General features: G+C 35.6%; 1 protein-coding gene across 4 annotated transcripts in view; it reads right to left on the bottom strand.

Moving 5' to 3' along the window:
• Nucleotides 1–16990, bottom strand: part of AGL (amylo-alpha-1, 6-glucosidase, 4-alpha-glucanotransferase) — a 37479-nt gene that overhangs the window by 17828 nt on the left and 2661 nt on the right. For 3 of the 4 annotated variants that reach the window (XM_048313071.1, XM_048313068.1, XM_048313070.1), the window contains exons 3-17: nt 14904–15114; nt 13882–14048; nt 13233–13436; nt 8549–8730; nt 8227–8338; nt 7791–7911; nt 7506–7608; nt 7318–7415; nt 6595–6734; nt 4687–4874; nt 3021–3144; nt 2286–2449; nt 1650–1751; nt 1265–1417; nt 1034–1184 (exon numbers count right to left, since the gene is read on the bottom strand). In XM_048313071.1, coding sequence (XP_048169028.1) covers nt 1034–1184; nt 1265–1417; nt 1650–1751; nt 2286–2449; nt 3021–3144; nt 4687–4874; nt 6595–6734; nt 7318–7415; nt 7506–7608; nt 7791–7911; nt 8227–8338; nt 8549–8730; nt 13233–13436; nt 13882–14048; nt 14904–15114 — 2220 coding nt within the window. Of the gene's footprint in view, nt 1–1033; nt 1185–1264; nt 1418–1649; nt 1752–2285; nt 2450–3020; nt 3145–3507; nt 3632–4686; nt 4875–6594; nt 6735–7317; nt 7416–7505; nt 7609–7790; nt 7912–8226; nt 8339–8548; nt 8731–13232; nt 13437–13881; nt 14049–14903; nt 15115–16990 lie in introns of all 4 variants that reach the window. The other variant, XM_048313069.1, reaches the window with a different exon arrangement.

The following is a 16990-nucleotide window of genomic DNA, read 5'->3' on the forward strand; positions in this document are numbered from 1 at the left end:
TTAAATGAAAAACCTGAATATTCAAGATACAAGTCTCTGTTGCACAGGAAAAGAACAGAAAATATGGGAAAGTATTTAAATATCCTATAAATATTCATTACGCACTCATATGCTGTATTGTATTTAAAATGGCAATTTTTGTTATTTTATAATAAATTAACCATAAAATCAGACAATGAGAGAATTACAACCAGTCTTTTACTGGTCATCAGCTTTCTTAGTTTTCCTGTTATCTTTTAGGAGATGGTGCTATATTGCTTTCCAAACTGCAGCTAAACAGATGGTTTATCTTCAAACAATTTATTATTAACATAGAAATTCTAATTTTCTCTATCCTTTAAGTAATTTACAGACAATAAGGTATACAAGTCTTGTAAATATCTTAAAACAGGCACACACATACACTCAAAGAACTAAGTATACCTAAAAAGCCAGTCTGGAAAGCTTCTCTTCAGAAACACGTCCAGGTAATGTATAGAAGTCTTTATACTTGTCTACTTTAGAGTACAGTAAATACTCTGCATAATTAATTAATATTATGTATGTACTGCATACATATTATCTTTACATTAACTTATTGAATACAGAGTTCTTATTAAGATGTATTTTCAAGCTACAAAATAGCTATGTATGTTTGAAAGCTGAATAAAAAATGGTATCAACAAATAGGATAAAATTTTAGCCTTTTTCCTCAGTATAACAGAATAAATGCTAATTCCCCCAACACTGTGCAATTAAACATCTCACTGTTAAATATTACTAGTTCACAAAGACCATAAAAACCCCCCACACTCTCAAGGGGAGGCTTGCAGCAGGAACATACTCAATATGAATGTTTCTGAAAACCCTAAGCACCGCAAGTCTGTTATTTTCTTTAACCACTTTTGGAACATACATGTTAGTACATATAAAAGGAGTGTTATATACTGAAAATTCTCATATGGATTTCACGTGCATGTGCTTGAAGTTAAAAAGCATGAATAACCTGAATTTTTTGTACATGACAACAGCTCTTGGAAAGAAAACTGTTTACCTGGGATACACATTTCAGGAACTTCTTTACTGTAGAAACAAGTTTTAGGATCCCTGAAGGCAGTTCGACACACAGCCACAACAGACTGGTGTGTGTTAGGGCAGTGTCTTGTCACTGCAACTATATCTTCATCAACTTGGTCTACATACACCTAGAAAAGACACAACATTGCAACTGTGCTCTCTCAGAGCATACATATGAAGAAATCGCAGTGTTACCCTCGCTACTTGCCTGATTAAAGCCTTTAGCCCCCAGCTCCTGATGCAGCCTGTTTATGGCCAGCCTTCCTGCTAGAATTCCTGTTTGGAAATTAACTTCACCAGAAGTCAGATGTGCTGCTGGATTCCATTTTGCATAAAACCTCTCTTCAGATACTACAGAGATCTGTAAAAGAACCAAATTTAAGCAAATATGAACTACTCTGGGAAATAAAAACTACCACACCTTGAGGTCTGAACTATGTAATAAATTCAAATTGCATATGAAGCTGGACAATCTGAAGTAATGCCAGAGAGTGAACGGCTTGGAATTTCAAATAACATCAAAATACATGTTCTAGGATGAGAATAAAAGGTATTTTTAAAGGTAACTTAGGAGTTGAACTGTAGACACATACCTGGTGGGGTACTAGTTCATCATAGCCTTTGGTACTTCCTGTAGCACAACATGCCATGGAAACAATCATTGCACTAGGAAGAGCATCATATGCAGATCGGTGCTGCATTAAAAATATACAGGTAATAAATAGTGAAACAAAGATAGTTCGATCCTCCCAATTCAGCATACAGAAGATATATTCAACTTAACAGAGGAAATGCTAATCCCATGATCATAATTTCCACAATTACAATACAATTATTGGAGAAAATTTCTACAAATGAACAAAGAAAAGCAACTTCAGAAAAATCATCAAAATAAGCACTCCCTGCCCACCACTCTCTCCCATTCTTGCCTGTAAACAAGCTCAGGAGAACAGGTCAACAAGCAGAAACGGAACGACTTACAGCAGCTGGATGAAAGACTCAAAATATCTTATTTAGTAACTTTATATACTTTTCCCCTTGAAAGACGAAATCTTGAATGTCAGAGGGTATTGTTACAAAATTTTTTTCTCTGCATAAAAACTTCAACTGAAATGCATTTTTTTCTAAATATTGTTCAGGATATCCAGATTGCATCAAACCCTTCCACAGTCCAGAAATATCACTTCAGAAAACATTAAAGGTAATTTTTTTTTTGTTTAGGTGCTCACCTGAATTGGACATTCATTATCATGTGTAATATCCATGAACAGTGCATGAGCAATAGCTGGCATCAAAGGCCTCAAACGTGGCTGAACAAAAGATCCAACAGGCTCACCTCCAAACCGATAAACCAACCTCCCTTCTTCGTGGCTATTGTAAGCAGTCATGGCCTCTAAAGAACAAAATACCTAAGTGTTTGCATAACAATAACTACCACAGAGGACAGCACACACGAAGATGTTAATATGGCATTTAGAAGTTGTTATTTTGGTGTGTTCAATCAAACAATCAAACACATGTATATATATTCTCCAGTGCGGAAACACAGCCTTGGAATACTCCATTTACTATAATGTATTAAGGAAGAAAAAGATAAGGGAAAAAACAGACAAAAAAGCAGAGATCACACTATTTCTCAAAGGCTTTAAAAAACTCATGCAACAAAAATCAGACATGATGCAGGACTTACATAGCAGAACTGTGCTACAACTCCTTTTTGCTTCACTAGACTAAGAGTGAAATATTTAACCTTCTGTAAACTAACAAAGGAGGTCTTCTCTTATTTTATGGCTAGTATTGTATATTTTGCTAACTATCAAAAAAGTCACAATACAGAACCTGTACTTCTGATTATATAGAGTATGAAATTAAAAGTCCATAATATGGTAGAAAACCTTTTCTTGGAAAAAGCACATCATCTATAATCTCTCGTTGGAAAGAGACCACACACACAGCAAGCCTACCTCTTATTAAGGAGGTAATGCCCAGCCTATTCACAAAGATATTGTCCAGCTCCTCATTTCCTGTGAACAGTTCAGCCACTACATACAAATCGGCTCGCAATTTTCTAGCTGTGTCCAGCATGTACTGCAAAAAGCACAGCCAAAAAAGCCACAGAAAGGGGAAAGGTAGATACAAAAAAGGACAAGTTTCAAAGCTAGGCAGGGATTGGACAATAGGAAAACGCCATGCAGCAAAGATAAACAGAAAGCCAAAATTAAGGAACAAAACAAGTTGTTACACAGAAGAGGATACACAAACATAAGCAAAACCAAGAATTAGCATACAACACAGGAGAAGTTAAATAGAACATGAAGAAGCAAAGGTAATTGCATAAGCAAAGAACATGAATATGTAAGAAAAATAAAAAAGCATACCAATGTTAGTTTCACATTTAAAAATCCAAACCATACACAACAATCCTACATAATTTTCAACTGCTTATTGTACCTCTAATCAGGCTGGTAATTCCCAGGCGGTTGACAAAAACATTGTCAATGTACTCACTGCCCGTGAAGAGTTCAGCTATCACATAAAGATTAGGTCTGACTGATCTGGCTGTTGCTAGCATCTCCTATAGATCATAATACATTTTTAATGTAAGACATCCATTTTCAGCTATGTATACACAAACATTAACATGAATGTTAACCAAACATAAATGAGTCATGATTCATATATGCAGCACATTAAAAATATTGGTAACATGTAAGTTTCATAAAAGCATGGTTGTATTTTACAGATATTATTTATGGATTGAATTCTAGGGAATTTTCTGTAGACTTTAAGCTAATTACAACTTTGTTTTAAAACAAAATCTTTGCTCAAAATACAAGAGCAAAGGTTGGATAAAAGAGATACCAATTGAACTAGGAAATCTGAGCAAGACTTCAGTCTAAGCCTTTGCAGTTACCATTCCAAAAATAGTAACAATAAACACAAGAATGGCAGAAGTTTTGAAACAGCTGCCTTTAGGAGCCACTTACAACTTGTGCGGGCAAATCAACTTGTTTTCGAGAGCTCTTCATAGATTTAGGTCAGCTCTTAGTTAAGACTAAGCGCTAACAAGCTTCGCTACTCCAAACCTATTTAAAGCCAATTTATTAGGCAAGTACAACTTCTGTATGTAGTCGGCTCCCTGGGAAACAGAAGCACTAGCCAGACTAAATTTTTTGCAGGAGTTCTTTACCAGCTTTTAAACTCTGTGAAGTGAACCACTTCCTGTTTAATTTAGCAACAGCAAAATATATATGGCAAAAAAATAAACCAGTCAGACTTTCAATCAAGTCTTGGAAAGGACTCCAGCTCAGACTGACATACTGGATACTGGCAGCCATCTCACCAAGTCCACAGCTAAGTGAGGGAAAAGTTAGCCAGGCCCAATCACATCCACATTATTTCAGCTAAAGTAGAGAATTAAAAGATACAATAGCTACACCCCTCTACTGTCTGATGAAGCTGAAACCATATCTAAACATCACCAGACAAGAAACCTTGCTTTTATGCTTTGAAGAAGATTCATTCCCACCGAAACTCTGCCACAAGTCCTGCACTGTTGCTGTAAAATCTGCAGGATCTATTTCACAGACAGGAAGCTGCTTTATAATAAACATGCTTAATTTTGCGTACCTCAGCTACATGAATAGGTGTTGAGTGACAGTTGTCCAGACGAACACCATGGAAATATCTGGCAGTGATTTCGGTGTATTTTTTCATATGTGCCCAGAGGTATGGGCAGTCTTCAGGTTTATTACCATAACGCAGTTTCACACTGTCTCCCCAACAAATGAGCTCTCTTCTCAAGTAAACATTTGAACCTGTAAGGGAAATAAATTCACTTTAGGGTATATATGTAATATAGAATGTGCACCAAAATGAAAAGGTGATGTTTTATTTTCTACTGCTGAAGAGCAGAAAAACACTGTAATGAACAGTAAAAATTCTAACGATAACCATATCAACTCAAAAATCTATATACATGACACTGGTGTACAATTTCACACTCCTCCACGGAATATTTAGCTTCTGTAGTGATACTGAAACAATTTTTCAGACTGAAATAAAATTCCTTCTAATTCTTCAAAGTAGTATAAAAGCTGTAGTTCAGAAAAAGAAAAAAGCAAAAAAAAAAAAAAAAAAAAAAAAAAATCAAATGAATGAACAAAATTAGTACTTTGGTTTTTTATACTGGCCAAATTCAAAGAAGAATCTCACTGTGTTATCATAATCTGTCACAGCCACAATTTACAATTTTATCTTCTATTAACAGCAGACTGTGATGGATTTCCAAAGCCAGGAAGTAAAAAACAGGAACTGTAAATTACCACAAATTCCCAAAACATTCACATAAGCACAGCTAACCTTTTTCTTCACTAATAGCACAGCCACATGGACAGAAAAATGGTGTTTCTTTGGATGTACACTGTGATTTTTTCAAAGGATCATTTAGAGAACTGGCTGCATTTTTTTTCCAGTTCCTTTATTGTGCCTTTGTGTACCACATTTTCACACTTTGTTCTCAGTTGAAATTATGTGTGGCATAAAACAAAGGCAAAACACAAGTACAAAGCACTCAAAAACCTGTAGCTGAGTTACGAGAGAAACCTCAGTAGTGGAAATTAAATATGCTAACTGAAGCCAACAACTGAGAGAAAAAAAATACAAAAGTCTGCCTAGAAGAAAGAGTAATAAGCTGAAGGCAACTGAACAAAAACACTCTTGAAACACATTATCTCAATCCTTGAGAAGGAGAATAAAAGTAAATAAAATTTAGTGAAAGGGGTGTAGATTACCTTGCAGAAATTAAATATTTGTTTGCTAACTCCAGATGACTCTGGAGTATCATCAGATTAGCTTGTAAAGCAGACTCAAATTTTTAGATGGTTTTTAATTACACTTAAACTGGCCTTTGTTTCATTTAGTTTACCAAGTGAATGGCTACTCTGAACACAAGCTTTTTTTGCTTTTATTAGATATCAATACTGTCCCCAAAGGAGTTAGAATGTAGTATTTTAGAATGCATGGTGATTTCATGCCCTATTTTACCTTTGCAAGTAATCTGCATACTTAATTTGGATTAACTGGGTCATCTCTTGACTGCCTGACTGCCACTCAGTGGACTTTTCAAGGATCCTGTTTTTGCTCACTAATGCAGTAAAATACTATTCACCTTTTCATTGCATTAGTTTTTCTGCCACTCTGTCATTGTCTCATGGAAATGCCAACAAGCACTGGTGTTGGAACAAAGTACAAAGTAAGCAACAAAGACAATGACAAAAGTGGGGAGGCAGGATGTCCCAGCTTCAGTGGCAGAAAGCTGGTAATTTGCCTCTCAAATCTTGTAAAACTGTACCTCAAATTCCAGTTCTTACAGTTCATCTGTATGCTGAATGGGAAATTAAAGTGCTATAAGCTTAGTATCTGCTATTCTGCAGCTTCAGAGGAATACATCTGAAAAAAAGACAGATCAAGTAAAATCCTTTTTGCTTTGGCTAGAATATCAAATGGTTTGTAAGAATTCAAATTTCTTTTACACACCCGGTTCTGCGAAGTTTCTAAGAGGATCATCTCCCATAACCCAGCCATTATGAGCCATGAAATAACAAGCTTTATCTGGCTGATGTATCATAGCTTCTTCCTCCTCCACAGTCAGTTCTTTGAATGGATAGGTAAAATACCTATGGAATAGACAGGCAATTAAAAGAGAAAACAAAGAGACAAGCACCAAACACATATGGTAACCTAAGCTGCAATTTATTTTCTTTGAAATTAAAGTATCTGCTATGAACTGGCTTGTACATAATACAGACAAAAAAGAGAGCAACTTGCATAAATGCTGGAGAGTTTTCTATTTTGAAGGAAGCTTTGAAGGAGCAAGAACAGATGTTGCCACTATCCTGGTGTCAGCTGGTAATGTAAGACTAAAGCCATAGAACTTTAGGTATGAGTGGCATCAAGTATATAAAACGTGAAAGGTATAAACTTTCCTAGTTCCACTCCTCTTCCACCTACAACAGCAATTTGCACTATGTAAGGTTTTGATGTTCTCTGAGTACTGTCTCATGCTTTCTGGTCACATTTGCTTATGAAATAGTTATTGCTGTTGCTTACAAAAAACCCTGTCAATTCATTAAGTGGCATTTGTCCATGTGAAAGAAAACATACATTTGTACATATAAATATATATTTTTATTTAACTTTGAACTTGCTTTCCCTGGATAGGTTCTAAGTTTCCAAACAAACAAGAAAACATGTATATACCTGGTAACCAAGGGATGTTTTCTACTGATAAGACCCAGCTTAGGACCATCACAAGCGATTCGTTCATAAACCACAGTCCCCACAAGACAATTGACAGCCTAGAAGTAATTAAATTATGCATTATTGAAATGCCTGCATTTATTTGGAATTTTAAACAATTCAGCATTAAAACACAGTAATTTCAACACCTGTTCTTGATGGTGACTAGTTTGTCTGAATTGCTCAGCATTTAGCTCCTCAATCCTCTTGCGAAACCAGTTACAACATTCTTCTATTGCAGCTGGTCCATTGCTTGTCAGGAGGACATTAAAAGCAGAACAACAATTAGAAAACATTATTTTAAAAGCATGCAGTATAAATTACTAAAAGGAATCAAAACTTAACTTTTTCCTCATGTCTGAAAGCAATGTCTTTTTTTGGCTTCATAAATTTAGCTTCACTTAGATTTTAACTTGTAATCAGTAGCACAGTACCTGTGTGGTATGAACGTTGCCAGTGCTACATTCATATCCACAGTACAGCCAAGTCGTCTGTAATCAGGGTCCTGAAGTATTTGAAGATGTTGATTTGGATCAGATTTACTGCTCATTTTGCCTGAGAACAATATAGAAACAAGTGCTCAAAGTAGAAACAGGAATTACATTTAAAGACATGCAACTTTTATAACTAGCATAACCAAGATGTGGGTGGATGAAGGGATGAAGGCATTGAAGAGGTACAGAGTCTTTAAAGATCTTCCTAGCCCTCAAAGCATTCTTGAATGCTTAAATCAGCACAGTGGATGTCTCACATAGCAAAAAATAGCATTATATTGTTTTCCATCTAACTGTTAAGTTTACCTATGCCTCTTGAACTATAAATACATAATTCACATGCTTCAGCATAACCTTCAACATAACCTTCCTTTACCTTGAGTTAGAAGGGTTTTAAATTGCTGCACAGCTTTGTTAACATCCACTTGGAAAAATTCCCATAGTTTAATTTTTGGATATATATCTTCATAAATTATTTTACGTAAACACTGTAAAAATAAAAAATGTGTTAGTTACTGAGGTTGTTTATTAATATAATTAAGAAAAGCAAAAAAAATAGGGAGCAAGGGCTTATTTCACTAAATGTATCTGCAAAGTATACATCACTTTTTGTGCATTTCCACAACCCTAGAAATATTAAAGGTTTATCCAGCTATTTATGAAGTTTATTAGCTTATACTTAGTTCTCATTCACTTACATTTAAGTGCTGATCATTTTCAATCAAGGGTGGGACCCCTTTGGCAATATACTTTCCATCAGCCACCATACCAGTCAAATGCCACAGAGCTCTATCCAGGACCCAAGCTGGCTTCAGGTGAGGAGAATTTACAAGGTTATAGCCACATTCTGGATGCATCCTGAGCCATTCACTGTTAGTAGCTTTTTGAAGAAAGGGATGGGGGAGAAAAAAACCAAAGAAAAATGTAAGTACATAAGTTGAACCCTTCACTGTATTTTGTAAACATCTTAACACCAAGAAGCTGAGGTACTATAGTACACAGAGTTCATTCACATTTCAACTGAAGTTTTCCATGTCAATTGAAAATAATGTCTTATGCAGAAATGTTATTACTGATCGACTTTTTTTTTGGTCAAAAATACAGCTGCAGAGACTGCAGAAAAACTTTTCGTTAGTTACATAAAAATATGTAATAGTACCACCAATTCTAAAACACTTAAAAAAAAAAAATCCAATTTTTGTTGCCAGAAATACAACAAATACTGAAAATAAGATACTGATATTCTTTGAGTGTTGGAAGCCAAACATACGTCCCAAACTTTATAATATATGTTGTTTATTTTTTAATATTCTTCATCCTGTCAGATGCCACACGCAGCCAGAGAGAGTGCACACACACCACCCAAAAAACAATTAATGCAAAATATAGTTAAATGGGCATTTACGAAAGAAGTAGCTGTGACACTTGTGTACATAAAAAGAAGCTGAGTTGTAGGAAGCAATGTCACTGAGTCTTACACAGCAAGATGAGTGCACTGTCTGGTGCATGCAAATGGAACACTAATTCAGGCCAAACACTACACTCGGTGTCTATTTGCCAAGCTTCCCTTGTAGCATCACCCAGCACCTGAACATTAATGCTGAACATTAAAAATTAACTCAGAGAAGGCAAGGAGCCTTCACTAGAACACAGGTGTAGTATTCTAATATAGACAGCGTGCGTGCAGCAGTATGGGTAAATACATACATAGTACAGAAATTTGATTTTGGAAGTATGATATGACTAAAAAGAAAAATCCAAGAGTTAATCTCTTTCCAATTTTGCAACTCATTCGCAACACTGCTTAATTGAAAATAAACCTAATATATTCTTCTGAATGAATATCTCAAACCGAAAAACTAAACTATAAAACAAAAAATAAAAAGACAACCTCACAGAATGCCTAAGAACAAAAACCAGGTTTTCAGAAAAGCAGAGAAAAACAGAAGTAGTACTTCCCACATGGGAAAATATGCAACAAATTATTATATTAGAAACATGAAGAGTCACTAACGTGTCCAGAATTATAGCAGAACAAAAATACTTAAAATCTCAAGTCTGCTTAGTTCAAAGAAGTTTAAACAGAAATCTCAAATGGGGAAAAAAAAAAAAATCTACTAGCTCAGTCTATAGTGTGAACAGCTCTCCTGAGCACCATGTTACATTATATGTCAAGACATGGCAAAATTCCGTGTTTATAAGATCAAACCATTTGTGGAAATTAAAATCCTTATGGTTTAAATACCATCTACAACTAATCCCACCATGTTTTAAAGTTATGTAAAGCAACATTAAGCTTAGGCTGTTAAAGGCTGTTCTAGGCCAAACAGATTATTCTCTCCTGCTCTTTCCTTCTTTATATTTTACTACTTCTGAAAAAAGCTTTCTTCTCCAAAAAGCAAAAACAGCTTGTTCTATTCTTCTAACAAGAACTATAATTTACTATAAAGGACTTTCATACGTAAATACAATTAATTCTAAAAAGACAACACATAAGTTAAATCTAAGGGGTTAGCATCAAAAAAAAAAGAGAAGTCAACAGGCCTTCCATTAATTCTGGTAAAGAACAGAAAGATGTTTCCTGATCAGAAGGTAAGCTCCAGTGATTCACACTGTAACACCAAGAGAAATCTAACTCTGCAGAAGAAAAATTATCCAAAACATCACTCGTGATTACATTTGCTACAGCTAAGGAGAAAATAAGTATAGTATAGATTATGTGTATAGTATAAAGTAAGTACAGGAATAAAGAAATACCAAGATAAGAAATTACAGAAAACTTTCTAAAATTCATTATATTCTTCTTTAAAAAATCTGAAATTTTTTTCTTAAGTGACTAACTCATTTTTACACAAATTAAACACAAGCCTAATATTTAGCAGTGATGCTCACAGCCCAAGATTTCTTTTTTTTTTTGATCATTTATAAAGCTGGGAGAAGGTGGTGTTTAATATGTCTAAGTACTTGAAATTAAGAGTTACTCAAGTGCTATACTACAACTATACAATAGTAGCCTCTTGTGAAAGATAAGTTAATACATAATTTATTTCACTTTATTTTTATTACTTGATATGATTTATTACAGCCACTGAAAGCTCAGAAAAGAAAAACAACTCCAAATGTCTTTTTTCTGTCTCCTGGTGAAAAGGAAATGCCAGCCAACACATTTCTTATTTGAATATACCCAGTTACCAGAGAGGATTTGCAAGTTTATCCGTGATACGCCAGCGAAGATGCCAAAGGCGCAGGGATATTTAACATCAGCGCATGACTTCACTTGTAAAGCTGGGCCATAGATGCTGCCTTTCATTAGAGCCTCATGGAGACATCAAGAGCTGATTCCCACTGTTCCCTGCTGTGCCCACAGTGTGGGCTCTGCTCCAGAGCGAACACTGAACACCTCAGCTTAATGCCCAATCCTGCAAGTGATGCTGCCGGACTCCCACAGGAGCAGAGGGGAAACGATGCCATTTTTATACAATGGTCTCAACTAGAAAGCAGAAACTACCAACAGAACCACTGTAAGCTGAGGGGTCATGACCTGTTAGAATTAACATTAGAAAATTTACTGAGACAACTTAAGCTTTTAATGCAGACATCCTACAGAATGAATAAGGATGTGCAATTATCCATAATCTGCTCAAAATAATGGACTATACATTTTATCTCTTTTATATTCAAATGAGTCAATGAAATGTGTTTTACAATTAAGTCACCCTAATGTGCAGGAATGACTTCATTTAACTACTGGAAATCACTGCTCAATTAAGAAAAAAAGTTACCTTCCATCTAATCAAGATCCAAAGAACCCCAAAACGCCCCATATTTTCTTATTTCAAAGGCCCCCTTTAAAAGTTCCACAGGCTTATAACATCAACCGTTATCTTTCAGCTAATGCTAAATTTATCATTCAACAAAGTGTGGAGACAGTTGTACACCAAGAAGTTTAGATTATAATCAACAAAGATGGGGGAAACATTCAAGTTTAGAAGTCTTAAAGCAGGAAACAAAGCCATCAAGGATACCTTGCTTAATGACCTAAGAACCACAATCATCTGAATACTTCTATCCTCTTAGAAGACACTTCTGAACATCCTTTCACCATAGTACAACTGTTGAGTCATCCATCCCAATGAAGATTACTTTAACTCTGAATGTAACCTGAAAAAGTCCTTCTAAAAATGTAGCCAAATAACATGACATTTTCCTTCTCAAATATATTCTAATGTGTAATTATTATAGTTAGGTCTTTCTATCCATCAAAATACATTCTCCTTAGTAGCATGTAAATATATACTGTTAAAAAATGAGTGGATCTCAAGCATCTATAAGAGAAACTGGACTTCCAGTTGACCAGTGTAAGAAATTTTTTATCCAGAACTGGGAGGCTGTTTAAAATCCTAATTCCCTTAGACACAGAGCCAACAACTATAATTAGTAACTTTTCAACAAACAAATAGGGCAAGCCCTGTGTTGCAGACTGATTGGATAGGAATGTTTGGCAGCAGTCAACACCAAAGAACTAAAGCAAATAAAGCTTGAAATTCACATATTATCTATGTTTAGGGGTTTTTGAGCCTCAAAAGACATCAACCTACATAACCAGTTGTTGTAGTGTCTGCTGTGAGAATGCTAAATATTATCATCTTCAGGATTACAGCATACAATAACAACCGCATTAGAAACACAATCAAAGAAAACTCATTATCCAAATAATCAGCAAAATTGCAAATTATTAAGTACTGTAATTTAAATTTCATCAGATCACAAAGAAGAAAACCCACTGTCCCTCACACAGTTAAGTAACACCTTCAGTGTATTAACACATCTATTCTTAAAAAAAAACCTGCCCCAAGCACAAAGCTCTCTCTTCTTTCTTTCCCCACAGACTGAGCTGTAACACTTCCCCATCACTTAATCCTACCTTCTTGTCCCAACTGTTTATCATCTGCATGTTAGAGACAACCTAGAGCAGTTACTTTTAGGCAGCTAGATGCTTAACAAGAAAGTTTAACAAGAAAGTACACAGTTTGTGCTCATCAAACAATTCATAATACAGACTCTGTTCAAATATTTGGGAACTGCACACCACAGATCACAAAGACAGGCATATTATATAAATACAGATACACAGCTTAATCATTCTTTTTAAGAAGAGCTCTATTTACTCTTTCAGCAACAATACTAAGTTTTTTTATACCTGATACAGAGGCATATCAGTTATAATTGCAAGGAGTTGTTCTGGATTTGAGAGACTCAAAACCAGAGACAACTACATTATTTAAAAGAGCTACTAAAAATGGGTTCAGGAGGGAGACGTTAAGGGAAATAATTAAATACAATTATAGGACCCATCTGGTTACTAACAAACAAAAGTCATACCAGTATGATTGTAGACTACATCTGTGATGCAAAGCATATTCCATTCATTTTTCAATTTCTCCACAAGCGCTCCTATATCGCTCCAAGTGCACTTTTTATTATGGTTTGAAAATTCAGGATTTACTTCTAACTGATCAGCCAATGAATAACATGATCTAGATAGTCCAAGCTTCTGCAGTGGTGTAAAATGAATCATGTTGTAACCTATGTAATAAGAAACCATTTATTTAATAAGGAAAAAAAAAAAAAAAAATCAGTCAAAGTTAATCGAAAGAAGCATAATAAGCCACACTTACTACTTAAAGCTAGTGTTTGGAATAACCAATGTAAATTTATCTGAATCTTCCCCTTGAAATTCTATGTAACACAAGCTTTAAAAATCACCCTGTCAGTTCAACAAACTTCCAAGTCTATGTGAAATCAAAACAATAAAATAAGTAGTTTCCCATATTAGGAAATTCCTGAATTTTTGCATCTCTGCCAATATTTTAATCAATTCACTGACTCATTCTGTTAACTAAATTGAATGTAGCAGAAAATACATAATCTACAAATATACGAGTTGTTTACACTGAAGCTCTTCTGTGTAACTTTGGGTTTTGATCATAAAACAAAAACTTATATCCTTAAACATGTGTATGAGCATTACCTGTTTCTTTTGCCACTTTAAGCCGATCTTCCCATTCATGAAATGGTCCCAGACACTTAGCGAGGAACGTCTGGAGTGTAACACAATCCAAAGGTAGTACATGATTATCAGCTCCAACATGCAAAATGGGATCCACAACTATGTATCCTCCACCACTTTTTTCATTTCTAGCAAAAAAGAATTTTAATTGGTATAATTAACACCCATTGTACCAGTCAGTTTCAGAGAGAGAATTCAAATAGCAAATAGGTATTTCAGAAACACTAGCCCAGTATAGTGGCTGGAGGGAGAGGGGGAACAGGACTGCATGACATCTGAAGAAAATCTCTTAGGCATCATCTCTCTACCGGACTTCAAAGAATACAACTGGGATACAGAGCTTAAAACTCTGGAAAAGTGAGATACCTTTGCTATTTTCTGAGATGGAGCACTGGTTCCTCCTTTTGGCATATGGACAGAAACACAAAGCACAACTGCCCATCTATTACGTGTAGATCTCCATCTTGAGCACCATCCTCAGGAAGGTACCTGAGCTACGTGTCCTAAGCTTGGAGAATTTAACCACCCATCTTCCAGAAACTCAAAATACCAGACTACAGTTATCACAGACAGTGGCATTCTCTTCTGTAGTTGTCCCACTAAAACAGAGGAGGAAGTAAAGGAGCCAAGTAAAGAATGCCAGAACCTTTGTGCTAGATAAGAAACAACCCTGAAAGTCAATGAAGAAAGTACAAATTAATCATTGAGATACCCAGAATGCTGATGAATTTGAAAACTTGCAAAAATAGATTGCTTCTCCAGCATTCACAGAAAGTTGTTCAGCTTGGTTCTGTATGCTCTCCAGAATATTTCTGCATCAGAAAGTATTAAATAACCACCAGTTACTGTTTTTCATTAGTGGATTCTGATTGGTCCCAAGGTTGCAATTTGAAAAATGCACGGAAAAAATGTTTTTCTTCAGGTTAAGATGTAGACCAAGGGAGCAAACTGCATTTGGCTGTAGGTATACAAATTTCACTCACCCAAGACTAAAATAGTACTGGTATGACCCAGAAATTTGGAGATCCAACTTGCAGTATTTGTCAGAGTCATCTTCTTTTCCTGTGGGATTGTGCCATGATAGTGTCCTGAACTTGTGGCGATCAAAAACTTCTCCAGAAGCTGGATAATTTGTGTACACAGTAACGGACTTGCCCTGAAGAGTTGGGCCCAATCGGAATTGTAGCTCAAAACCTCAAGAAAAAAGGAAAAAGAAAAAAGATAAAATCACTTGATCAGGAGGACTAGGTATTTCTAGTCTCTTATTACAATTCCTAATTTGCTACTATGTTAATAAGAAAGTACACCCTCATATCTGCCAAGAATTTCAGCAGAATGATACATCTCTACACCACAGAATCATAGAATATCCTGAGCTGGAAGGCACTCACAAGGACCACTCAAGTCCAATTCCTGGCCCTGCACAGGACTCCTCAGGAATTGCACCATGTGCCTGAGAGTGCTGTCCAAATGCTTTTTGAACTCTGTCAGGCTTGGTGCTGTGACCACTTCCCTGGGGAGGCTGTGACAATGCCCAACCACCCTCTGGGTGAAGAAACTTTTCCTGATATCCAGCCTAAACCTCCCCTGACACAGCTCCATGCCATTCCCTCGGGTCCTATCACTGCGACCACAGAGGAGAGATCAGTGCCTGCCCCTCACAAGGAAGTTGCAGACTGCAATGAGGTCTCTCCTCAGTCTCCTCTCCTCCAGGCTGAACAGAACAAGTGACCTCAACCACTCCTCAGACAGCTTCCCTCAAGGCCCTTCACCATCTTCACTGCTCTTCTTTGAATGCTGTCTAATAGGTTTAAACCTTTCTTATATTGTAACACTCAAAACTGCACCATCTCTCCCTACCCTCCTAACATTGTTCTTTGCATACTCTACATGTATCCTTTTTCCTTTACTTACACGGCACTATTCATCTTCTTTCCAATTTGTTTCTCTTTGCTAAATAGAAAGTTTTAAAAACAAAATATAGCAAAACACCATGATCATTAGGCTACATTCAATTTTACATAGATTTTGGATTATGTAGTCTTTAAGTACTTAGGTTTACCAAGTATATATGGTAGGCTGACCCATGAAAATATCTAAAAAAATTAGGAACACATTTAAAACCAGAAAATATTTCAAATACCTTCATTATTCATTGAGGGTTCACTAAACAATTAAAAATCCTTATGCTTTTTACTGAAAAATTATATGTAAGTGTGTATGATCTACAATATATGAATTGTTAAACTTTCAGAGAACTCAGCAAACTAAAGGGAGTTTTGTATATGTGCTGCAGGTCACACACACATAGAAAGAGGCTTAAGTTTAAGCTTATGATACCTGTGATAATGAGAAAAATTAAGTTAAAAAATTGGAACCTAAAAGCATATGTAGTCTACTAAGTTAGACATAAAAAATTCTATTCAGTCAAGAGGCTTTAGAATAGGTTTCCACTTGCAAGTATGAGGATCACCATCACAAGTGGCTAATTACAGGGTTCTTTCAAGTGAATGAAACAGATTAAGTTCTTACACAGTAACTTTTAATAAATCACATGCCAGTCACACATTTAAGTGCAGCAAACCACCTATTAGCCCTAGCAGTCAACAAAATTGGGAGTAAAAGAAACCTGAGTACTTGCAAAAAAGGAGAAAATTATTAGTACATAGATAATAAATCAGAAAGTGTAAAAATTCTGGATAGCAAGTTCTAGTATCTTAAGTTGAAAAAAACCACTTGCTTATTAAGTAGTATCATGGGGACTCTAACAACACAATTTAATGTCTGAATACATTTAAATATAAGTGCTATCAAGCTTTGTGTTTCTCTTACTAACAAAATCACCACATCACCAAAATCCACCAGGCAAAGCAGTTGTTTTCAGATCTGAATGTTTGTCAGGTAAAATGAAGCTCATCTTAATGCTATATATATATATATATATATATATATATATATTTATATAAAACCACTCTTGGAAGGTTAAGTACACTCTCTTCGGTCCTGGCCTGACATTTTGTTACAGGGATTACTAAAATTAGAGCACAGGGATATATGTCATTGATATCTT

The sequence above is a fragment of the Corvus hawaiiensis genome, chromosome 9, assembly GCF_020740725.1.
Source record: "Corvus hawaiiensis isolate bCorHaw1 chromosome 9, bCorHaw1.pri.cur, whole genome shotgun sequence".
In the NCBI taxonomy this organism is placed as follows: domain Eukaryota; kingdom Metazoa; phylum Chordata; class Aves; order Passeriformes; family Corvidae; genus Corvus; species Corvus hawaiiensis.